The sequence below is a fragment of the Giardia intestinalis genome, chromosome 4, assembly GCF_000002435.2.
Source record: "Giardia intestinalis strain WB C6 chromosome 4, whole genome shotgun sequence".
Taxonomy (NCBI): Eukaryota; Fornicata; order Diplomonadida; family Hexamitidae; genus Giardia; species Giardia duodenalis.
Window position 1 is genome coordinate 935,135 of NC_051859.1, and position 24,038 is coordinate 959,172.

At 45.6% G+C, this 24,038-nt stretch overlaps 10 protein-coding genes across 10 annotated transcripts; 3 read left to right on the top strand and 7 right to left on the bottom strand.

Annotated features, from left to right (window-relative positions):
• Positions 1 to 71: 71 nt before the first annotated feature.
• GL50803_007843 (uncharacterized protein) lies at positions 72 to 668 on the bottom strand (the record flags this gene model as incomplete). Its single annotated transcript, XM_001709656.1, has 1 exon — positions 72 to 668. The coding sequence occupies one exon, from the start codon at positions 666 to 668 to the stop codon at positions 72 to 74; it is 597 nt and encodes a 198-aa protein (XP_001709708.1).
• A 210-nt stretch (positions 669 to 878) lies between these two features.
• GL50803_0014567 (uncharacterized protein) lies at positions 879 to 1,421 on the top strand (the record flags this gene model as incomplete). Its single annotated transcript, XM_001709657.2, has 1 exon — positions 879 to 1,421. The coding sequence occupies one exon, from the start codon at positions 879 to 881 to the stop codon at positions 1,419 to 1,421; it is 543 nt and encodes a 180-aa protein (XP_001709709.2).
• Positions 1,422 to 1,500: 79 nt separating this feature from the next.
• Positions 1,501 to 3,921, top strand: GL50803_0017596 (uncharacterized protein; the record flags this gene model as incomplete). The annotated part of the gene is made up of 1 exon (XM_001709658.1): positions 1,501 to 3,921. The coding sequence occupies one exon, from the start codon at positions 1,501 to 1,503 to the stop codon at positions 3,919 to 3,921; it is 2,421 nt and encodes an 806-aa protein (XP_001709710.1).
• A 169-nt stretch (positions 3,922 to 4,090) lies between these two features.
• Positions 4,091 to 5,068, bottom strand: GL50803_0014568 (Ser/Thr protein phosphatase PP1-alpha 2 catalytic subunit; the record flags this gene model as incomplete). Its single annotated transcript, XM_001709659.1, has 1 exon — positions 4,091 to 5,068. The coding sequence occupies one exon, from the start codon at positions 5,066 to 5,068 to the stop codon at positions 4,091 to 4,093; it is 978 nt and encodes a 325-aa protein (XP_001709711.1).
• A 222-nt stretch (positions 5,069 to 5,290) lies between these two features.
• GL50803_0014569 (Ankyrin repeat protein 1) lies at positions 5,291 to 7,057 on the bottom strand (the record flags this gene model as incomplete). The annotated part of the gene is made up of 1 exon (XM_038045776.1): positions 5,291 to 7,057. The coding sequence occupies one exon, from the start codon at positions 7,055 to 7,057 to the stop codon at positions 5,291 to 5,293; it is 1,767 nt and encodes a 588-aa protein (XP_037901964.1).
• Positions 7,058 to 7,082: 25 nt separating this feature from the next.
• Positions 7,083 to 7,589, bottom strand: GL50803_007850 (Sgt1-like protein; the record flags this gene model as incomplete). Its single annotated transcript, XM_001709661.1, has 1 exon — positions 7,083 to 7,589. One exon carries the CDS (start codon positions 7,587 to 7,589, stop codon positions 7,083 to 7,085), a length of 507 nt encoding a protein of 168 aa, XP_001709713.1.
• A 54-nt stretch (positions 7,590 to 7,643) lies between these two features.
• GL50803_007851 (uncharacterized protein) lies at positions 7,644 to 8,285 on the top strand (the record flags this gene model as incomplete). Its single annotated transcript, XM_038046345.1, has 1 exon — positions 7,644 to 8,285. The coding sequence occupies one exon, from the start codon at positions 7,644 to 7,646 to the stop codon at positions 8,283 to 8,285; it is 642 nt and encodes a 213-aa protein (XP_037901965.1).
• Positions 8,286 to 8,312: 27 nt separating this feature from the next.
• On the bottom strand, positions 8,313 to 19,946 carry GL50803_00112875 (uncharacterized protein; the record flags this gene model as incomplete). Its single annotated transcript, XM_001709662.1, has 1 exon — positions 8,313 to 19,946. One exon carries the CDS (start codon positions 19,944 to 19,946, stop codon positions 8,313 to 8,315), a length of 11,634 nt encoding a protein of 3,877 aa, XP_001709714.1.
• Positions 19,947 to 20,046: 100 nt separating this feature from the next.
• On the bottom strand, positions 20,047 to 20,535 carry GL50803_0026835 (PIG-X / PBN1 family protein; the record flags this gene model as incomplete). The annotated part of the gene is made up of 1 exon (XM_038046000.1): positions 20,047 to 20,535. The coding sequence occupies one exon, from the start codon at positions 20,533 to 20,535 to the stop codon at positions 20,047 to 20,049; it is 489 nt and encodes a 162-aa protein (XP_037901966.1).
• Positions 20,536 to 20,573: 38 nt separating this feature from the next.
• Positions 20,574 to 23,879, bottom strand: GL50803_003746 (Ankyrin repeat protein 1; the record flags this gene model as incomplete). The annotated part of the gene is made up of 1 exon (XM_001709664.1): positions 20,574 to 23,879. The coding sequence occupies one exon, from the start codon at positions 23,877 to 23,879 to the stop codon at positions 20,574 to 20,576; it is 3,306 nt and encodes a 1,101-aa protein (XP_001709716.1).
• Positions 23,880 to 24,038: the final 159 nt, after the last annotated feature.

Here is a 24,038-nt window from a genome sequence, read left to right on the forward strand (position 1 = left end):
CACACACACTTTCCCGCGAAGTTGAGCCGGTAGGTCAGAAAAGTGTAGAGCTAGATTTACTTGCAGATGGCTCATATTTCGACCATTATGTCAAGATCATTAGAAGCAGCTACCTGCCCCGGAAGCGAAACGGGTATGTCTGCGAAGTTTTCTTCATCAATCTCCGCCATTAGGTTCGCTAGGTCATTAGCAATTGCTGAGGCCTTGTCTCTATCGCCTTCATTAAGCTGTGTAAGGAAATCTGCGCTCATTTGTTCATGCTCACGAATATTGCTCAGCAGATCTGCGGCCTGGTCTCCCATGGCAGCAGTGTTGTCAAGCATCTTAGTTGCCACTGTAGCAGACATCTTAAGCTCTATCTGCTCTCTGCGTGTTTCAAGAGAAGCAAGGACGGTAGAAAGTTGGTTCACGACTTGCGACGAAGTCTTTATCTGGCTATTGACGTTTTGCATAAGCTTCAACTTTCTCTCGGCTCCATCTTTATCATTTTTCTTGAGAAGCTCCTTGGCCTCCTCCCTCAAGGATGTGACTTTGGCTTGCTGCAGGGCAATTTCAGCCTCTTTGTCGGCTATCCCCTTGGTCATCTTCTCGATCTCCTTCTTGACGGTATCGAGCGCTTCCTTTGTCTTCTTGTCGTCATTGCCATCCTTTGTCTTTCTCTTGAACATTTTCTTTTTTAAATACTTGTCTTTGAGAGCAATTAACTAATTTTTTGGTTTGCTTGTTAAGCAAAGGGCTGAACGCAAATCGCTGGGACAGGCGTCGTCGTGTAGCCGTGTTGCGTAAGGGATAATACTCTTTCTTATGTGCAGTCTATGGCTTATTTATTCGGACAATCAGGAGATTTTTTAAGAGAGGCCCTCGGCATTTTATTTTCTATGAGTGCGGCAGCAGATGCTAAAAGAATCAAAGCACTTGACGCGGCCATCGCTGAGAAGCAGAAGAAAATTGAGCACTTGCGCAAGAAGTGCGCCACAGTCTTCCTGGGGATAAAAACGCTTTTATCTCAAGGGAAGGAAGACGAGGTGGAGCAACTTAAAATCGATCTAACCTTTATAAAAGAAGACACACAGAACCTGAAATACGACATCTATGAGCTCAATATGGAGAAGCAATATCTACAAGAAAAGATTGAGTCTCAGAGAAAAGACAAGCACAAGAAAAAGTCCTCTTCGAAAGACGGAGACCTCGGTGAGATAGAGGAGAGGATTGCTGCCCTGTTGAAGAGCTCTGAAAAGTCAGCTGATGCTCAAGAGCAAATGGAAAGGATTGAGATTGAACAAATGGGGATGGAGGCTTTTAAAAAGAGCATGAGAGAAACAAATCCAGCAAAACGACAGGAGCTTGTTGGACTGTACAAACTATTATGCAATGAACTGGACATCCCTATTGATGAGAACTGGCTTATGACTGCGTTTTGACTTTTATATCTAAGTAAACTGGGGATCTATACGCATGCTGACGACCTGCCTGTGTCATAAAATTAATTAGTCCGATCTCATGAAGGCCAGGAGTCGCAACATCCTTAGCATCATCGAAAACTCTCTCTTTTGGTGCCAGTACAGTAATGTGCTTACTGAGATACGTCAAGAGTACGGTTTTCTGCCCCATTCGTCTCTGAAGCGTTACAAAACAATATTGGCACTTCACGAAACAACCGAACGGATAAGTAAGGAGATACATACACTATCTAATAGACGAGCAGCAGTGCCTAGCGCGGATAACCCCGCCACAGCTGACCGCCTAGTCTATCTTTGTAGACAGCTAATAGCTTACCAAAGAGAGAAGGTGGCACATGCCAGCGCAGCACTCCTGGAGCTTAGGCAGGCCCAGAACTCCATTGCCTATTGTAATCTAAAGCATGCAGACGATGCATCTGTTGCCCAGGTGTTGACCAGTGTTCACAGTTTTCAACAATCTCTCTTCCAACAAGGCCAGACTGCGGATGCGGCAGAAGCACAGTTTGGTGCCTCCGACCTGTTTGCGTGTTACCGGAACTTCAGCGCGTCTGGCCTTTTGGGCCCGTCCCCCTACCTCCCACTTAACCCACACATTCTTGAACCGTGCTACATGCCAGACTTTAACGACTTACAGATGAAGACTGCCGGTGGGAAAACCACGTCGGGGTTTTCTCCGCCAGAGATTGTCAAGTCGAACTTTCCCTATACAGCCTGGCTGACGCCAGAGCAGCAACGAGGATTCAACATAGACGAGTCAGAGAAGGCCCGGGCCTGGTCTATCTTACTAGATAATAGCTATGCTGCACACACCTTTTATAAGTCTTGCTCGTCCTTTCTCGGGCTTGTGTCTATGATGGATTTTGATGTTACCTTCGAGGACTTCTGCAAGCTCAATGAGTGCGATCCACAGCAGTCTGCGGACCTCTTTCAGTACTGGTCACATAGCTACAATACACTAAAAATTTTATCAGAAAGCGTTCCCATAGATGAGTTCACTTACTTCAAGCTGCGTCAGCTAGAGGAGAACAGTAAGTATCGCTACTGCCCCAATTGCCAGGTGCTTGTTGCACTTGGCGAGGAATGCCAGCTATGCCACTACAATGGTTTTGCCTGGATCATGTTTCAGCCTCTAAGTACGGAGCTTGATGAGCCTCGACTCAAACTTACCAGAACATCGACTAACAATAGCTACCAGTTTCCACCCAATTTTTTTATGAAGGTGTTGCGCGACCCTATCAGATTGCTCAGGGAAATTCAGCAGATGCTGAAGAAAGCTTTGCAATGGTATAACGGATTGCTTAAGCAGAAAGTTACATCAGAGCCACTTAAAGAGTCGAGCAAGGAGCCCCCCAAGGATCAAGGTCATGGAGTACTGGCAACACCTGTGCTCACGCTATCCTCAATTATCGGGAGCGGTAGTATACGCTGGACTGGCGTTAGCATTTCTAATGATATTACTAGCGCTAACTCCAATAGACTGGAAGCAGGAACGAACGGCGACATGACCCCTGGGAGTGCTTCTGCCGCTAATGGGCCGCATGCCTCTATGCGCCAGACCAACTCCATAAAGAATACGAAGGTAATTCTAACCACAATGGAACATGCCTCTAGGCAAGATGTACAGCTTGTTTCGGGAAACAAACAATCATACCCCCTCTTTCTGAAGTCGCAAGCTGAGCTGTCGTCCTCTGATCGTATAGAGTTGTCTGATGAAGTCACCGTTCTCTATGAGCAGACTCAACCGACTGCTAGCAAGCCTCCACGCTCTTCCGTACGCAAGCAGGGGCACCGACGCTCTTCTCAAGAACCTAGTATGCTCAGCAGTTCTGTCAGTGAGCACAGTGTCACAGGTGTGAAAATGGAGGTAAGCTGTACTTATGACGCTGTCTCAACAAACACAGATGCCACCGAAGCAGGATATTGCTTCTGCTCCAAGAGCAATAAGAAGGTTTGTAGTGACGATATGATATGCTGCGAAAGCAACAATTGCAAGTTTGCCAACGAAGGATGGTTTCACGTTGATTGTCTTGGATTGCGGAGCCACTCTAATGAAACAGATGTGATGAGCAAGTTAGAGAGCGTCGAGTTTTATTGTCCAGGATGCTACGTAGAGATTCTGAAGAAGCACATTAACGGTTGGCCCATGCTATTTCCGTTCTTGACAACAACAGAACAGCGGCAAGCACTTTTAGAATATGTAATCAAGCAGTGGCAAGAAAACTTCAGCATGAACCTGGATCGGGCCAGTAGACAGATCCGTCGGGAGGCAACAAGTCACCTTCATCACGTTGCTGCAGAACCAGAGCATGACGACCTTACTGCACAGATCAATGCACTAGGAGCAGATTCTAATTTACAGAGGTCTGACGCAGTAGCAGGGTCTACTGCATTTCCACAACAATCTCCTGCACGACCCAGTCCACCACGATCAGAACGTCCTCCAAAGAAGGAAAAGTCATGAACCAACCGGTGCTTCTCACACCGAGCTTGGTCCTACACCCAAGCCGTGAACTCACCTGCATGACAAACGGTGAAAACACGGCTCACATGATAGGTTTACATCCGGACAAGCTCGTACCGCTCGGTCCTTCTCGCTTCGCATCGCTGTAGTATCTTCACAGAAACAGCGATCAGTAATTTGCTCTTCCACTGCTCTTTTGCGGCGATCCAGGACGGTTCTGATTGTATCCACTATAGCCTAAGGAGTTATAGCTATCTTTGTTCATTGCCTTGAGTATCTGGAACGAGCACATAAGTGTGTCATCCACGCTCATCATGGCACCGGCATTATCGTATTCATCGCAATAGTTCGGAGCCGAAAAGATAGTAACTAGTCTACGTTTGGCAAAGAATTCATACCCATCTTGGACGACCTGGTGTGCGCGACAGATGAGATCAAAGTCATGCTTCTTGAGGAACTTCATCACAATATCGTGCCCAAATGTAAACGACACACCTCTGTCATTTTCATGCCATCCAGTTATCCCCGGCTCAGGGTCGGACCACAGAAGGTCACAGAGGAGACCCGAGTCAGGGACTTCTGTGGGACGTACTATCTTTTGAATGGCGTTGAGAGACGAAAGCTCCGGGCTCAGGCCCCCATGGGTGCAGAATATTTTATCATCTATGACAGCCGCGATCGGCAGCGCATCAAAGCAGCGCTTGAATGTCTTCCATAAATTAATAGAGTATCTCGTTTTGCACTCTTGGTAAAAGCCGTATATCCTGTTGATGGACGAGCACTCGTGGTTCCCACGAAGCATGAAGAAGTTCTCTGGATATTTGATCTTATAGCACAGAAGAAGAATAATGCACTCCAAGCTCTGCTTCCCACGATCTACATAATCTCCGAGGAAAATGTAATTTGTGGCAGGGGGAAACCCTCCGTATTCAAAAAGGCGGAGGAGATCGTAAAATTGGCCATGTATGTCACCGCAGATCTTGATTGGAGCCTCAAGCTCTAGAAGAACGGGGTGAGAAATGAATATCTCAAACGCCTTGTTCACCAGCTCTTCAATTTCGTGCTCTGGCAGGTCAACTTGCGAGCCGGGCTTCATTCCCCGCACTGATAACAAACGGTAAAGAATTGAATCCACATTTAGAGGCATGCCAAGGCCAAAATCCAAATACAGATTTTTTATTCTGACCTAAATTTTCTTTACTAAAGCTGAAATTCAAATGATAGAAAGGCTGGAGAAATGCTAGATAGCGCGAGAATAGCCGCTGTAAAGAAAGCTAATCTGCGCATCATATGCTTATGGTCGCGCCAAAAGGTCCTTTTATCTATTAGCCGTTCTTAAGCCGTATTCTCAAGCTGTCAGGTCCTACCCTTAGCTAAGGGTCTTTGCATACCAGAATGTGCTTATTATCGCTCGCAACTCCTGAGATCTCGCATCAATAGACTCATACATCTCTCTGCTGGCATCGTTGGCCCAACCGTCCTGCCCCCTTAATTTCTCCATAAAGGACTGCAGGTGTACGTGCTCGGATATTAAAGATTCTAAATTTATGAGAATGTCTATAAGTTTAGACACCCGCATCTCTTCCCTCTTGATTTGGGTTGCCAAGGCATCCATTTTTGGTCTGTAGAGCGGATCCACCAAGGGTTCGTCATACGCCTCTGTTTGAGATGCATATACACCGCTGCTCTGCAGCATAGATGATATCCTATTAGTAAGGTTTCTTAGAAATTCTTTCACTGCTGGTGCACAAGACAGCCGATCCACGGAAGAGTGCAGAACGCTGCAATTAACAATGAATAGCGGTAAGACGGGGTGTCCCAGTATTGCAGAGTACATGGTTGTAAGCTTGGAGTAGAGGGTCTTATAAAAACGCAGTTTCTGTTGACACACTCGCAGCTCCAGCGAGTCTTGTGACCCCGATGAGTCTATCATTCTCATCTTGGATAGTTGTTGAATAAAGACGGAGTCGTCTCTTACGAATGCAAGGCCCTTTGTAAATGTACTGTTCAAGCAATCCAGGAGCTCTCCTAGAAGTTGATTCCCGAGTTCTGGCAATACTCTTTCAATGAGCGCTCCAGTCAGCACACTGTCCTTGGCTTCTTGAGGAGGACAGGTGCTTGCATTGTGACATGCTCCTGTCCCCGAGAGAGCAGGATATGCAGTGAGGGGTGTCACACCAGGGGCATCGAAATGTAGACAGTCCTTTTGAGAGTGCAAGGGAGCCAGCCAAGCAGGAGTAAGCGGGGCAGCGCGATATGGGGAATTGATACCTACCGTAGCTAGGGACCGGCTCTCAAAGATGGCAATGAATAGGTTGTAGTTGGTAAGGATACGGGGTTTGAAAGAGTTAGTGAACTGGGCATAAAGATCTGGTGGCACCGTGCTTTGCAAGGCGACATATCGCTCATAAAGCGAAAGATAGGTTTGCTTAAAGCGTTGAATAGGACTTAGGCCCATTTTGGACCTTGGATCTGAGCGGGTTGCAAGTATACTCTCTAACTGTTTGGGTAAAAAGTCCTCCAATGCGTCGTAGAAAGGTTTGTTGAGCAGTATAGCGTTGACAATGTCTGTCCTTTGCCGTGCTAGCTGGACATAGAACGCTAGTCTGGGGTTGGTGGGCTCGGCGGTCTGTAGAACATCTAGCTCGACAGCTTCTGGGGAAATTTGAGGAGTCCTCGATCTAGTTGGAGACCCGTCTGTGTGTCCAGCAACGCTCCTCCGCGTCAACTCCAATGCAGACTCTGACATTAGAGAGACTTCTTGCCCACGTTTTCGTTCATGTGGTGAAGGCTTGCCAGTAAAGTGCTGGCGCAAATATGTCTCGCATGTGACCAGGGTCTTGCCACAGGAGATAGATATATCAAGTTCATCCTTCAAATATGATATGGCAGTGGTATTTCTGGAGTCCACGGCATACTTTAGTGCAGGAAACCCTTGGTTATCAACTAGGCCGACCTCTGGTGCAAAGAAAGATAGATCCCTGCTGTACCCATTTCCCACATAAAGCATCAGCGCAGTACGACCCTCATCGTCACGTGTACGAAGCTTACTACCCATATATTTTAGCATCTGGACATTTCCATCCCGAGCAGAATTAAACCAGGCCTCATCTGTGTCCACTCCATTTGTGTTCATTCTTGGAATTTTAAAGCATGCTCGTTTACTCGGGAAGCTGGGGAGCAACGGTTCCTGCACTCACTTCAGCCCAGTTTGTCGACAAGACAGTTCCGCAAGACTCCTGATAGCTCTTTAGCATAGCGCGCTTTGTGTCATCACTTCCATTCTGATAGATGTTACGGATTACAGCCATCAAGTCGCTGGGAGCGTCGTCTTCACCAGCGACATCCATGGTGCGGTACTTCTCTGCCTTATCGTGTTTCTTAGCCGCTGCTTTCTCGGATTTTAGAAGATGCGTAAAAGCAACCTTGCTACTTGCCTGAAGCGATATTTCGGCTTTGGAGGGCTTAATATTGACGCAGGGGTCTGAGACACCTCCACAGAGATCCAAAATATGCTTTTTGCCCCTCAATGTGATTGTGAGCTTGTGGGGATCCAGTTCATCGACAGCAGCACTAATCTCTCCCTCAGTTAGCTCTGGGGTATAGATGTCAATAAATAGTTTGGTGCCTGCAAGGTACCAACCATAGCGAAGCTCGCTGTCAGACATCGTTTTTTATGGCCAAGGAGCTTACTAATCCTGTCTTCATCAGGCCAGAAATAAATGTCTGCGGAGGTCTACGAATTGGAAGTCTTCAAGGAGCAATTCAAGGATCGATTAGATGCCCTTACCACACTGGCGTCTGGGATTCAGAAGGCGGCAGCAGGAAGGCAATGGCCTTCCATATCGTCGCCGAACTCGATATACAATAAAGCCATTCCTGCGATTGCTGCCATCCAGAACGAACACAGCCTTCTATCAGAAAGTCACCAGGTCTACTCCAAGATGATCACAGCTGATGTCACCTGCGCTCTTAAGTCACTCGCGCAGGCCTACGAGGAACAAGGGAAAGAGATACTTTCAGAATACCGCCGACTGTGCAAAGAATTTATGCAGTACAAGTGCGTTAAGCAACCTAGCTTAGATCCACCAAAAGCTCGGCAGATCTTGCTAGAATTTACTAAAGTCCTTGCGCCACTGCTCGACAAGAAAAGAACTCTTACTGAGCTCTATGACGGCGAGGCAAAGCGTGCGCTGTTGCGATTCGTGGAGCTCACCGAAACGCTCACCCGTCAAGAAATGTCCTCTGTAATGGCCGTTCGCTCTGCCTTGTCCGTTCCAGGATGTCCTGTGGACAACAATGTGACATCAGAAATCTACTTGCTCTGCAAGGCAATCACTCAAGAGAGTTTTCAGCACATATAGTATGGGACATACATATCTACTCTGCATTCAATAGTAGGGCTCAAGCCATATCAGTTGCAACATAAAGTCCCTGATAGTGTTGGTGTGGACACCTTTAAAATCCACCCGTATGTATCCTTTATCATTGTAATTTAACCCCCACTCATTCCATATTACGAAGTTGTGCATAAGCGGAGCGAACGCTAGGTTATTCTGTCTGATGAAGAAGTTGTAGAGAAGCTGAATGTGTTGCTTGGTTGTCAGGTCTGGAGAGGGGAGCCAAGGAGGCATTCCTGTCTTGTGACAATCTAATGTTATTGGTGCATACGCAGTCATGTTATTCTTAGTAGCCTGAAGATTAGTTTTCTTGTTATACCAGGGAAGAGACTTGTACATTGATTCTAGGCCATTCCTTAGCACGTCATCAATGGTCATGTTTGCAAGGGTTCTATAAAATAGCACCGAACCTAACTCTAAATACATTGATTTCATGTATAAAAAGTTGAGAGCGGTGAGAGACAGACGGATCTTGTGTACGGCTAACTCGATTGGATTGTGGCATATTAGATCGCTGACCTTTATTGGAACTCGAGGAGGCCTATGATCAGCATTTAAGATATACGTCTTTTGCTCATCTGGGTCCACAATGAGTAGATTGTCAGAAAAGAACGATCGTAAGCGAAGACAAGACTTCCTAAAGCTATACAAATCAAGGACTAGAGTCATCACGGGCGTAGCATCGAACTCAGTTGGGTCTGAAGAGAAGCTTTTGGGAAGTGTTGTAATTGTTGTAGCTGTTGAAGGTGTGGAGTCCCATGGTTGGGGATTGGATAGATTGTACATATATTGTAAGCCAGGGCAGGTTGGGATACTCTGTCTTATTGCAGCTACAGTCCCGCTTTGTACACCATCTGAAAAAGTCGATAAGGTATTGGTTGAAGTTACGCTTTCCTGCTTTTGCCTAGAATTCATAGTATCCATTACCCTTTGTGCAGGAAAGTCAAGAGATATTGGTGTTATTGTATTGGCTCCGCTGCTAGTTCCGTAGAATGAAGGTGTAGAAGATTGCGCCGTATCACTGTGGTTCGGATTGGTTTGCACCGGCCTAGGGTTATCTATGGGCGAGGCTTTATCCTTCCGTTTAGACATAAAGCACAAGGTAGGTGGGCTACTAGATATTCTTAGATGTGCGTTACGCGGCTTACTTTTTTGTCTACGAGGCACTAACCATGGGATTTGATAATGAAGAGCAATCTTTGAAACAAGAACACTTCCGTTTAAGTAAGAATCGTAGTTTGTTTTGAGCCTGAGCTTATATCGAATATCCGGTATGACAATTTCAATATCTTCTGGGGGAGGAATACAGCCGGTGTCTATTCTGTTCGATAATAAAGTATCTTTGCCCGGTATTACCTCAATAAGGAAGTTAGTCGAAAGATCAGCTTCCAACGACATGCTAATCCTTTGATAAACCACTTGCTTGGAATCATAGGCACAGAACCTATTTGTAACCTTAAGGCTGTCTGTAGAAATTTGATCTATCTCTGTTATCGGTGTAACAAGAGTAGAATCTCTTACTATCGACGAGGTAATTGAGTTATTTAACTTACTATTGGTGATAGCGAGGCAGTCCAGATTGGGGGTGAGAGGGTACATCCCCAAATTCTTATCCTGAAACATTAAACCACGAGGAGAATCAAATGTTTGAGGAGCATCTATCCCCTGCGGTGGTAGGATCCCGAGTGATTGAGGAGCATCTATCCCCTGCGGTGGTAGGATCCCGAGTGATTGAGGAGCGTCTATCCCCTGCAGTGGTAGGATCCCGAGTGATTGAGGAGCGTCTATCCCCTGCAGTGGTAGGATCCCGAGTGATTGAGGAGCGTCTATCCCCTGCAGTGGTAGGATCCCGAGTGATTGAGGAGCATCTATCCCCTGCAGTGGTAGGATCCCGAGTGATTGAGGAGCGTCTATCCCCTGCAGTGGTAGGATCCCGAGTGATTGAGGAGCATCTATCCCCTGCGGTGGTAGGATCCCGAGTGATTGAGGAGCATCTATCCCCTGCGGTGGTAGGATCCCGAGTGATTGAGGAGCATCTATCCCCTGCAGTGGTAGGATCCCGAGTGATTGAGGAGCGTCTATCCCCTGCAGTGGTAGGATCCCGAGTGATTGAGGAGCATCTATCCCCTGCGGTGGTAGGATCCCGAGTGATTGAGGAGCATCTATCCCCTGCGGTGGTAGGATCCCGAGTGATTGAGGAGCGTCTATCCCCTGCGGTGGTAGGATAGGCAATAATTCAGTACCGTCAGTATTGGAAGTGTAATTAAAAAGATCATCCATATCTATCTTGTATCCGGATGAGTTAGACAAATAATACTCGTACTGCTGCTCTCCATGATTTAAGTCATTATTCTTGTCATCAGAGTCTTCTATTAAGCCTTTTATAATGTGTGGAATAATAACGCTTGCTTCTGCTTCTATAGAATTTTCCAATGAACTCTCAGCATTGCTGTAATCGCTAAAAGGCATACGGGCGGCATATTCAGGTTGAGTTCTATAGAATAGGTTCCGGTCCAACAATGCATACATGGCCGATGTTCGTGCCTGAGCACGCTTTCGTGCAATCATAAATTGTCCATAGGCCGCACTATCGCATACACTGAATGTTTCTGCACCGGCTTCCTTAAGATTCCAAATGCTGAGCTCAGGGACAATTATGGAGGAGTAAAAGCGTTCCAAAAGTGCGTATACTGGGAACTGAATTGTAACATCGGAAGAGAGAGAGGTGTACGCTGATTGAGGCAAGGCAAGTCCTGCTAAGCTGACGACCGAAAGAGGTGCATAAAAGCACTCTGCAATCTTCTTGGTGTAAAGCGCTCTTATTACTAAAATATGATGTAAGCATACACTGTCCTCTGCAAAGAGAACGCCAGTGGACATGCTCTTAATTTCTTTAATTGCTGCTGCAATAAGAGACATCTTAGATAATTGAGTCTCGACAGCACTTGGTTCTACCTTATAAGGTGCAGTTGATAATGCGTTTGTATATCTTTTATTGGTAAATTGTCTTGGGCTAGAGCCCTGCAAATAACCCAGCTTGGGAGACGAGAAGATGTCAGACAGGACTGCCCATTCGATCTGGCCTTCTCTACCCTTCTTCACAATGCATGGAGAGGAAGGTGTAATGTTCAACAGCTGCATTTGAGTCCGGAGGTAGTACCGCCAAAATAAATACGAAACGGTCTTTTGGATCCGAGGTGAATAGAATCGATAATATGCAGCAAAGTCGCAGTCTCTATAGAATAAGTACTTGGCTATAGCGTTTGCACGGTAATTAGTTGATCGTTTCTGAAGAATTCCAAGCTTTCTATATGTTATTTCCTCAAATAGCTTATTGTCTTCAGATATATCTTCCAGGTCAATTGGCACTGACGGAATAGTCTGTAGTTTTATCGCGTTAATTAATCTGTGTATATCCCTATCTTTAATGGGGATAAAGAGAGGTGGCACGTCTTCCATTCCTTCCTTTCTGAGCATCGTTGAAAACGCTGTATTGTAGTTCATCAGCTTGCGTGCATATTTGGCACGAAGCTTCGCCGCCGTAAAGCTAAAGTTTTCCTTTGCAAAAATTGTGTACGGTGGTACGTAGGGAACGCCAGATGTCCACCGAACAATCGACGGAATCAGTGGATTAATCCTCAGATCCATATTCGGATGCGACTCGTGCTTGTAAAGCGCAAATGAACTCGGTGTTTTTAATGTGAATTGAGGAGACAATGATCCCGTAGTTCGATGAAATAAGTTGGTATGTGAGTTCATGCCTGACTTCATGGCGGAGGCAGATAGCTTGCTGGCTCCTATGATAGTTGCCTTCAGATCAGTATGCAAAATACGTGGTTTGCTACTTATGTTTATGTGCTCGGGTGAAATTTGGTTTAGGAGTGGGTCTACGTAGCGCACTATTCCATGATAGTCATAGCCATAATCCAATAATTTCTTGTATTTAAAAGGGTTATCAAAGGCCTCAATCACTGATGCATTTAGGTTGTCCAGATATCCAGTCAAGATAGTATCCTTTATGCAAACTCTTTTAGAAATGGTGCTGACAAATTGGTAACACTCTGTGTCAAGGCAAGAGGCCAGGACAGCCTTTTGGAACGATCTAGAAATAAATGGATTAAATCTGCTTTCCAATTGTGATAGGTTGCTTTCTGACATGCTCTTCTTAATGAATAGAATATCACTTTCAGCAGATGCATTACAGACACGTGAAAAAGCAAGTTGCTGGGGTATAGCCCCTCTGATGATGATAGGAGATGAATCTTTGTCCGTCTCTTCAGCGGCTTCTCTCAGAGACAAGTTGCTAATGGGCTCATAATGCTGCTTCACGGGGCCTTTGAGCAAACTGTTGGCCCCAGCTTTGTTACGTATCGAATATCCGTGAGCATAATATGGCAAGTACATGTCAGTTTCGATAGAGTACTCATTAGTAATGCTTGAAGACTGAAGGTCGTAGGAGTGCTTATCCAAGTCGCTGCTAGCTTCATCCATGATATCAAGTCCTTTAGTATTAGCACAGGATTGCAAAGATATAGTAGATTGGACAATGCTGTTAATATAACCAGTACATTTTTTCGTCAATCTACCACGGTACTGTCTATGTTTTGGAAAGACCCTGACAGCCTCAATTGTAGACTGAAAAGACATGGCACTGGATGAAAAGGAAAAGACTGACTGCTCAGTAGATGAGAAAGTCTCAGAAGATGATTCAGAAAACTGCAGGTTTGTTGTAGCAGGGTCAACAAGGAGCTGAACCGTGCTCAGAAGTGAAAGACCAGTCTTCACGTCTGGTAGCTTGCTAGCAAAGTTTCTTGACGCCAGCTGATTAAAGATGACCTTGAAGAGAGAAGCATGCTCGAACACTTGAGAAGAAAATCCCGTCAATTGCTTCACAGAAAGCGCTAACGAACTTGACTCCTGATTTCTTTCTGAGAAGATACTTGCTGAGAGTAGTTTGCTATTGCTTTGAGACTCTACACGCAGCTTCTTAAGGTATGATGGGTAAAGCTGTTGCAGAACAAAGAGAATGCTCAGCTTATGGCTAGGTGTTATCTTATAGAGATTAAATAAATTAATATTTTCTCTCAGCCTAACCGCCTTCGACTCTAGAGCAGACTTGAGAAATTCAAATGCCTTGTCCCAGTGTCTTAACTTTCGAGCACTAACAGAGTGGCCGGGAAGCTCGTGTTCGTTTGGTGAGATGTCCTGGTCAGCAAAGTTCTTCTGAGAAGGCCGATTTGACTGAAAAATAGTGAAGAGAGAAGTAAATGTAAGGTACACCCCATTAGACAGTATCTTCGATAGCCAATTGTGAAGGGCCCCTTTAACAGTAACAGACTTCGAAGTGGCATATCCGATATCAGAATTATTAAGATATGATGAAGCAGAGATTGAGGTACCGACGGTGGCTATGCTGGTCATGATGCCCGGATTCAAGAGTGGCTGGCTATCCGTAACCAGAGGAGAATCGCTAAGCACGAGATTTATGTCTGGAGTATTGTGCTTATGGGACTTATGTGCTGATAATTCCAACTGCCTTTTGCTAAGTGTAGACCCCAGCGAAAGTCGCTTTAAAGAGGAGGCCGAAAAGGTAGATGACTGTCTCAATGGACGCGTCAAGAAGTTGAGGAGACCCGTGACCGAGTTCCTTCCCAAGATTCCACTGTCATACGTAGCGTCTGCATATGACCAAGTAATATCACCTACATCAGCACGGGCTGTCGTTGAGCCCTCGGACGGAAGCTCAATTACTTTCTCTTTGGCCTGGCTTTCCTTTTGTGAGAGAAAAGTCGAAGACTTAGTTCTAGATATCGGTGACGATTCGCAGGTATTCTGACATGTCAATGAGGTACATGATACTTCTAGTTCTGACTCCGGTGTAATGGCCTCAGCGCAGGGGCGAGTTAGGCACATCTTGTTTGAAGTAGAATGATTACGGTTTGTACGGCACGTAGATAGAGAGGAAACATCTCGCTTAGACATAACCGTGCAGTATATCTTTAGGACAACTGCTCCCACCAGTGTGAAAACAGAGATAACAACGATCAGAAAGGTTTCTGCAGATGAAATGTACGTGTGCATTGCCTGTCCAAACAGCTGTAGAAGAAGGCGCATGTGTGCGCCAGGAGGATAGCCGGTCATGTACGTGATACTCGGCTTCCAAATAGCCGGGTCTTCCTCGATGTTCAGATGAGAATAAATGCTAGTGCTAAACTTGCTTGTCATGTCTGTGTATGCGTTTGCCCCAGGAACCCGTGTACACGCCTTCACAGGGTAATATTCCATATTGAACACTGCAATGGACATTAGATCAACCGTAACGAGATTCCGAATAATAGCAATACCTCGCTTTATGCACGTTGAGGCAAGATCCAGCACAATAAGGCGGTCAGAAATCGACGATTGCTCATATGCAACTGAATCAATCCCAGCTTCAGAACTAAAGATCTGAGTCGCCACTCCATCAGTTACCATGATGACATTAAATCTTCTTGTTGTGATAAGCCGCTTCGTGGTCTTGTATTGTATGTTGATCCAGAACTGATTATTGTATTCTAATACATTAGTGTAGCGCTCATTCGAGACAGGCACTTTACGAAGGACAAAGTATTCTATGTCAACTAGAGTGTCGAGAATGGACGAAAGGACCGACTTCATGCCAGAAAGAGTGGCATTTGTAGACCGCGTTAGCACGAAGTCCCCCATATTATTCAGCAAGGCATAGAATACTGGGACGCGGAGGTCAACCAAGGTAGGAGCAGATGTACCAGAGGGCAAGATCTTGGAAGGCAAGAGTCCAAAGTTATGTATTGAGTCAAGCGTGCTGATAGATATGTTGTACTCAATGGTGTAGACGGCAGCTAGTGCCTTTGTATTGTTGTCTATCCGACTCTGAGAACTAGTATATATGGGAAAGCTGGCAAAGTACAGGAGATATGAATACTCATCAGTGGGATCGCCCTGAACATAGTTCTGCAGGGGCTGATACCCATAGTCCCAGTCCTCTGACTCTGCAAGGTTAAGAGGGTTGTACATAAAATTGGGGTGCAGCTTTCCAGTGAGGCTCGATGTGATTGTATTTAGTTGATAGCCCAGAACCTTCAGTAAGTAGTCATACGTCGAGGGACTGTCGCTGTTGGTAGGGTCTAGAGGACTCGACTTTGTGATGAACTCCGCAGACTCGTCAAATGGTGGATAGACACGCATAAACATCGGCAATGATAAAGCATTCATGATACTAACAAGCGGATGCTTGTCAACGTGCATAGCATAGCGTAGAATGTCGCGATTGATCGCCTGAATGTCGACATAGATGTTTTTGAGGTCGTTTTCATATATGCTAGTATAGTATACCCTTTGGATGGTCCCGGGTGGCGCTTTTGCAGAAGCATAGATGCTCTGTGCAACGTCTGATCCCTGAGAAAAATCATCGCTGGAGCCAACATCATCATAATCATGAAACGATGTTCGGGATGTTCGGCGATGGTGCTCCATGTCGTCCTCATAAAGGCTTCTGTGCTCTAGAGGAGAATCATCAAGATTGAAGGAATTTGGTGTCATGGCACTCGGCAGTGGCTGCTGGTTGATAAATAAATGAAAGACTCCGTCGAGCCTCCTTGTTCGAAAGGCCTCTGGAAGAATGGCCAAAATATAGCTAACGAGAAGAGGACTATAGAGCCCAAGATTCTCGATAGGAGTGGGGATGCTAGCAGGGGTAAATCCAATAGAGGCCGGCGCAATCCAGCTGACAACCTCTGTTGCTGGGTCAAGGAAGTACTTTGGCCTCTCTAAGCAATACAGCTTGGCGGCTTCATAGCCCACTTGAGATGAGAGATTGACATAAGCCGATGTGTGGTTGGCGTAGAAGCAGGTAGAAAACTCCTGATTCATAATGTTAGCATCCGAGAGAATGTTACCCAGAAGATCTTCAGCTAAATAACAGCCTTTTCTGAACGGCAGAGGAGAGCTGCTTGGGCTGCTGTAGTCGGGGTAAATCCTAAGGAGGTTCTCCATCTTAAGATGGGAACCCGGATCATTTAGGACAGCAGTGTAATTAAGTATCATCTCGTTATTGTCCATATTGACTGAACTATCGGGATAGAATGATGCTACAGTAAAATTGTCTAATATTTTCAGAATAGCGTCATAAGTAGAAGCTCCAGATAGATAGCTGTTAATAGTCTTCTCCAGAACGTCACGAAACTTAGATATGGTAAGTAGTGCTGTGATATCGGAGGTATCCAAGACGGAAGTAAAAAGGTCCTTCAGCTTCACAAACTCCTCAAGAAAGATAGCGTACGCGGGAACAAAGATATTCGATGGGTACCGATACTCTGACTTCAGATCTGGAAAGAGTGTCCTGTCCTCAAAGTATGTCTTTAGAGTGACGGGTGTGGGAACGCACTCAGTGCCAAGGGCGGTCTTTGTGGTGACAGATGCCTTCTTAACGATGTCCTCCAGGTACACCAATGCTATTCTGTTGCCAAACTTAGTTACATTAATGTACTGGTCGAATGCTCTAGATTGGAAGCATATTTTAGTTCCATTAAAAGGTATGCAATCTGTTTCTAGAACAGAGTGGGGCGGTGAGAGTAACAGCTTGTTAATGGGGTTAGAGACTTGTGCATAATTAAGTGGTAATCTGGATGTGCTGAGAGTGTACATCTTTTTGATTTCCTCTAGAGTACAGGCTTGCCCTTGCGGAACCCTATAGCGTCTATATGCAAATGTAGCCTCACTAATACGCATATCAAATCCAATGCTATTGTTGGATTCGTCCGGTATCCCTACACGGATATATCCAAAAATTCCTACCTGTCGGCGAATAAACTTATTAACGACGCCTGCATAGATATACGCAGACTGCGGGATGTATTGAAGCTCATTGTTAACCGTCATGATGGAGCGCAGACCAAGAACTTCTGTGAGAAAAGAATGCTTGTAAAGATGATATGAGCCAGTGGAATTACCATCCAGAGGATCGCTGACATAGGTCTCAAGTCCGATGTTCTCAAACATCAAGATCTGAGAGTAGGGGTCTAAGAAGTACCGTCTCGTATTATTGTCTTGATGGTATATGCGCATGTAGCTTAGAGCGTCGTAATCGAGGCTCAATGGGGAGAAATGGACACTCGACACGTCTAGCTTGTGAATTAATGAGCCCCTGTATGTAAATAAGGGATTGTTGCCTGCCCTATTTGAGTAGCTAGTTTGCTGGGAATTAGGCCGTAGATGCGCCAGAATATTATCTCTATGGCATTTCGCCAGTGTTTTCCCGCTTTGGGAAAGAACTCCATCGTACTTTAGATAGCAAGGATCTGTCTGTGCCACGACAGGCAGATTGTAGCCCATGTAGCTGTGCTCTTTATAGATAGCCAAAGAGGGAACGTTATCTGCAAACAGCTTCTTACCTTCATAATTAGCAATGTAGGTAAATAGAGGCAACAGTTGACGGCGGAGTTCAGCATCGGATAGGTCGGAATAGAGGAAGAGGGTGGCGCCGCTCAAAACAGCAGAGAACCAGTTTGAGGCCTGGAGGACACCCTTCCGGGTGTTTCTGGCCATTGCCAATGAATCGATATACGAGAGCTCATCACAGGAGATCTTCAGCAAGCGCTTCATGAAGAACGACATGTCATATTCCAGTGGATAATCCACATCAAAATCAGTAAGTATTGAGCAGGAAGTGACCAGCACGGGGAAAAAGTGAAGCCTGGATGCCTTAAGGGATTTAAAACTGTGCGCCGAAACTTGCATGATGTCATAGAAATTACTGTCTGAATAAGAAAATACATAGACATTTTGATACTGCATAGATGTGAAAGCACGTGCCTCGTCAGAAATGTCGCATTCAGAATCGCACGCATAATAGTTGTTATAGACCCCCAAAACAAGCTCTTTAAGCAAGTCAGTCATATGAGTTATCATTTCAGCATGAATTGCTCTCTGACTGAAAAGATTCTTTGAAGGTCTGGCATACCGCCCAAACGCAGAGTCCCAAGACGAAAACGGATCTTGTGTGTCGTGTAGAAAAGTGTCTAGAATGAACTTTTTGTACTCCTCCTTGTTGTTTAAGACGGCTGTTTTGCTGTTATAATACGGGTTCTTGGCTACCGAAAACGTACGGTAATTCAAATCCTGATTCGAATAGTAGCGATAAATCTGGTAGTAGCTGTTAAGTGATCCTCTGTATGGATACTCGGTGTCGTTTGTAGAGTACCCACCGAAGAAAGGAGCACCTGGATACTGAGTTCTTAAGCGTGCGTCGCCTTGCAGCCTGGTGAAGGAAGGTATTTCATACTTTTGTGTCCAAGGATTGTAGATATAAATCCAGATCCGGTCCATGATGGTGCACATAGATGTAATGATCGCAAGTTGGTGCCTAACAATGTTGTTGACATAGTATTGGAGCTCCCTAGCAGATTGAGTGCGTAGCTTTGAAGGGTGGACTATGAATACTATATCTCTCTTTATATACCGACTGGTCAGAGCTGTACTACTTGACGCAATGATATCATCTATAGCAAGTTGCTTTACGGAATTTGTGAGAGGCTGTGAGACATCGAGAGGAACCAGGAGGCCCGACTCTAACTTGAGAGCATGTGCGCTGTTGGAGTCGTGAAAGTATGTCACTCTGCGTCTTCCACATAGGTGCTTGTAGCTAAGGGCAATAGCAATCAGATCACGTAATCTATAAGATATAGAGAAGGGCGTGTTATCCATGACTACGATGGAGCTGATGAATGTCTTGCAATCTGAAATGTCAGCGTCAATCAGCTTAGCTTGCAAGAGGTAGGTGCAGGCCAGTTCTATAAGTACGTCCTTTAAGTCATATGGTACACCATGGTCCATAGTCAGATCATTATAGATCTTTAGAAACTCAGGTCTATATATGTCCCCGCTAGCAAGTGAATCGATTTTGAGTGAAGAAAAGAGAGGCTTTACATGGTCTGTGTAAAGCTTAGCAAGGAGGATGCTGTTGTGTCCAGTACCTTTATCCTCAACCGATTTCAGCATCAAGAAGAGACATTTCTTGTTATCAAACTCCAGTAGGTCACATAGCTCTGGTAGAGCGGTTGGGTCATCGATGCTTTCTGGCACCACGTTGTATGCGTTGGCTAAAACACTGTCACAAGTAGTGCGGGATATCTTATATGCACTGGATATGCTATCGTAGCTCATATTACTGACCGCAGTGAAAACGTCTGAAACTAGGTTAACATACTGTAGGCTTTCAAGCTGATAGTCCGACTTGTTGGGATCAAGTTTATCGAGGAACTTTCGGAGCGTATCAAGCAAATCACACTGTCCGCTAGATTTAAACTTTGGTGGTATTTGACTGGATGAAGGGCTTAAAGCATCGATTGCTCTGAAAACTGCAATGGCCTTAGAAAAGGGGGTTGTTTTTGGAAGAAACAGGTACCCCACTTGATGATAGATAGGGAAAAGGGAAATGGGCGGATCGTAGACAAAATCTTGATTGGTCAAGGACGCAATTGTATCCACGTAGGGAAAAGCATCCCATGCATCGTACAAGAAGTTGTCTAGCTTTTGGGACCACGCCCAATAGTCTGAGATGTTAATCTGTGCGGCGTACAATAAAATAGCAAGACAGAAAAGCCACATTTATAAATAGCCACACAACGAACCGGTTACTTATGAGGATACTTCGATGGAACTTCTTCAAAATCCACTACTGGACCGAATCGCCTCTCGCGTTCTGTGCCTAGGCAGAGCACTTTTTATTTTTGCTTATGCCTTTGCGTATGATTGTGATTGTGAGGTATAGTAGACATAGAATGACAGCAGACAGTAGAGAGAGGACTGGAGAGGGAGCAATATGGTGCATGCCCTGCGCGCCATATCTCAGATGCACAGGAAGATCCAACTGAAACGCAGGCTCACAATCGCCACTAATGGGAGAGTGGTAATGGTACATAGGCTGTGTGCTTTGCACCAATGGACATTCTGCTGTAACGATGGTGATTAGGCCAATAGAATTGGGGTGACCTGAAGCATTAAGCGCCTGCTCTACTTTCCAGAGGGGCGACTCTAAGTCATCCACAAAAGTGCCGTCGACCATGCATTCCAATCTATGCCACTGACAAAGGCGTTTAATTTCATATCTATCGACAATCCAAGACATGCTGAGGTATGCCACTGCACACTCTCCCGGCCTCCCCTCTAGCCTCACGGTTCTATGAAATGCGCACATGGGATTTTGTAATATCAGTAGTAGTTCACTTGTAAACACTACAGCTGATCTGCTCTGATATAAGGCGCCACCTCTCGCGTCAGACGCTCTTTGATGGTCGTAGAGATCGTTGTGGAGGCAACAATCCGATCTATTACATTGTACCCTTCAAAATCTACTAACTGTGCCTCACTGGGAGCCAGTAAACGTGCTGCCTCAACGGCTCCAGCATCTACAGCATGCGCAAGCGCTGTGCGCCCCTGCGCGTCTTGTAAGCCACTCTGAACAGGTAGGAATGACCATAAAGCCACAACATCATTCTGCCTCGCTGCTTGCATCAGTTCAGTGACTCGCCCTCCTGCACAGGATAGCCCCTTTATGCTTAGTCCCTCTGTTGTGCGCAGCAACTCAGCTAACTCCCAATTTTGCATTTTCAATGCCAGGGACAATGCAGTAGCATTGTCATAGCGGCGCATTGTGGCTTCTGTGGGCACTAGAAGAGGGACAGCCTCAGAGAGTCCATACTGCGCAGCAAGCATCAATCCTGTGGTTCCATCTGCGCACGATAAACCAGCATACTTCAAATTAGCTTTCACTGCATCTATATCCTTATGCATGATCGCCATCATTAGAGGTGTAAAATCTGATTGGACGATATTGTCGGGCCCCCGCAAAGCTGTGTGCGGGCCTCGTGCATCTAAAGGCGATATTTCACGGGATCTTATCTTGGTGATATTGTCCGAAATAGCGTCAGCTACGCCAGTCACCGTATCTAACGATCGCTGGATATTAGCAGCTCTGTGCATTGCTACCTTAATGTCTGTGTCTTCTTCCGTCAATACAGAATACGGAGAATGGCCACTTTTGTTGTCTTCTAAACTCTGGCTGAAATGGTCTCTGCTATTAACGAAAGTAAGCTTTTGTCTAAGGCGTTGGTTCTCTTCTTCTAATGATAGCAAATACTTAATTATCATGAGGTCTTCCTTTCTTCCTGAGTTAAGGTTCCTCTCTAAAAGCGAGAATATTGGTTTAGTTTGCTCCAGATCTCCATTAGAGCCAATCCTCTTAAGAACCTTAAGAAGAGCATCTTTCTCTTGTACCTTTTCACGCATATGTGCGAGTTCTGCCAGAGCAGCTGGGGAAAGTTGAGGATTTTGCGATGGAGACTTTACAAGTGAGTCTTTTGAACCCATGGATTCTGCACTTAAGAAATCCGTCTGAGATCCCAAAGTATCTCTTTGGAGTGTATTCAAGGACTGATTCCCTGTGCCAAGTAATGCATCAACTTTCATACGCAGCCTGGTGATTTCAGCCTGGTTATTGGCCTGAGCTTCACTCAGAGAGCCGTTAACCTTACGCATTACATCCAGCTCAGCTTGAAGAGCGGCAAATTGTTCTGATCCATCAGGAATAGATGAGGATGGAGAGTGGGTCTTTGTAAATAAATTGTTAGGTAAACGGAGCCGGTTGCCAAAGTCCGACGTCATTGTGTCGATAGGCGTAAACGGTTTGTATTCTCGACTACTAGGGACGGTTTTTTCTACGTCTTCCAGGAGACAGGGCGCCGGATCTGCAAACTCGGAGCGAGTGATACTTTTATCTGACTGACCCGTAAGTGCGTGTATACGGTCTTGGTAAAAGGCAATTTCAAGGGCGTGACTCTGCATAGCAGCAGCTAACTCATTACTCATTCTGTCAATGAGATTACTTTTATCATTAAGAAGGTCATTAAGCTGGGAGTTGGCGTTCATCAGACACTGGAGCTGTTGCTGCAAGTCGTAGAGAAGAGCGCTGTTAGTGCTGCTGCCCGGTGAACCCAAGGTACTGCCTAGCGTGCCTCCTTTTTCGTACTCAGCAAGCTTACGCTTAAGTGTCTCGATTATCTCTGCAAGCTCTGCCTTGCTCGATGCAAGAGCGTTATATCCTTTGTGCATGATACTCAGCTCTCGCTCGAGCTTTTCAGTTCTCTCTGCAAGCTTTGTTGAACTCTCATCAGCTTGTCGTTGCTCGGTGTGCTGCTGTTGCTGCTGGGAGTTGACCTGCTCGCTCATCGCTGCCAAGGCCTCTTTGGCGAGTGCTGCTGCGTCAACGGCCATCTTCTTTTTGGTATTTGCATCTGTGAGATCCACTTGAAGCTCAGCAATCCGGAGATCCTTCTGCTGGAGCTGCTCCCTTAGTTCTTGAAGAGTAGCATTTAGAAGAATAATCTCTGCGCTTTCCTTACCGTGGTCCACATCTCCTTCGTTCTGCAAGGCAGCCGGAGTTGCACTAATTGCCCTGGGTACGGGTGAGGATATCGTTTGTCGTGATATGTCCTCCTGTGGCATAGAGATGATGGAATCTTGCTCTTTAGTTGTCACGGAAACAGTAACAGAAACACTAGTGGTGTCAGTCGGACCAGAAGATGATGAGAGAGAACCTTCAATTGAGGCAGTGCTCTTGCTTGACACGGCGTCAGACGAACTACTGCCTTTAGTATCGGTTGGTTGGTTGCTTAATGAGTTAGAAGATGAGGAAGATACCGACGCTTGGGTCAGGTTGTCTGCCTGAGTTGTGGGATTTGCCGATGGTGACAATACAGACGAGCTGTGAATTGCAGATCTACTGATGGATGGAGACTTCTCAGAAGAGTTCCCCAAGTCAGAGGACGTGCTTATGTCAGACGAGTTGGCGGCTGAATTAACAGATGATGATCTCGAAGTCGAAGAGCTATTGTCCACTATTTGATATGAAACGTTTTGTGGCGTCCCTGGTGTGCTTATTCTGCTAACAGATGTGTAGGAAACATCTGGAATCAAATACTCAGAAATGATACCGATCACTTCTGTGTCTGTTGTGGCAGTCAGCGCGTCTCTAACATGAGACTGTGGCATTTTGCCAGATTCTAATAAAATGCGGATTGTCGTGATATGCAGGTTTGAGGCAGCATAAAACAGTGCTCCGCGCGAGTATTTGTCTGTGCGGACGGGGACGTGATTAACTAGAAAGGAGACCATGTCAGAGCACCCCGCCTCAGAGCCAAGCATTAGAGCATCACGGCCCTCTGGCGTAACACAGTCCTTCTCATCACTAATGAGAAGGTCTGCTATCTCTAGCTGTTCGGCCAATGTAGCAAACATGAGAGCTGAAAGCCCATCATTATTTTGAAGTCTTGCTTCATGGTTGTGTAGAAGCTTAGCAATGGTGAAGTAACCTTTGTGGGCCGCTATCATCAAGGCGGTGTCTCCTGACTGAGTCCTGCTCCCCTTGAACTTACTGACGGACGCCTTGACCACGTCTACGCTGTTACTATCCACAGCATCAAACCACTCTGCAGCACTCTGCAGCTTTCTAATTTGAGACTCTCCAAGGTCCGTACTCGTCATTCTAATTTTTGGGTTTTGAATTCGGTTGAATAAATCATCAGAGAAGCGGAACTGGATTGCATAGACATGTGTTGCTGTCCGTACTGCATTACTAGATATAGCTTTTACACGAATAATGAGTATTTCTTGTTATACTTAGCAACAGCTGCACCGAAAACC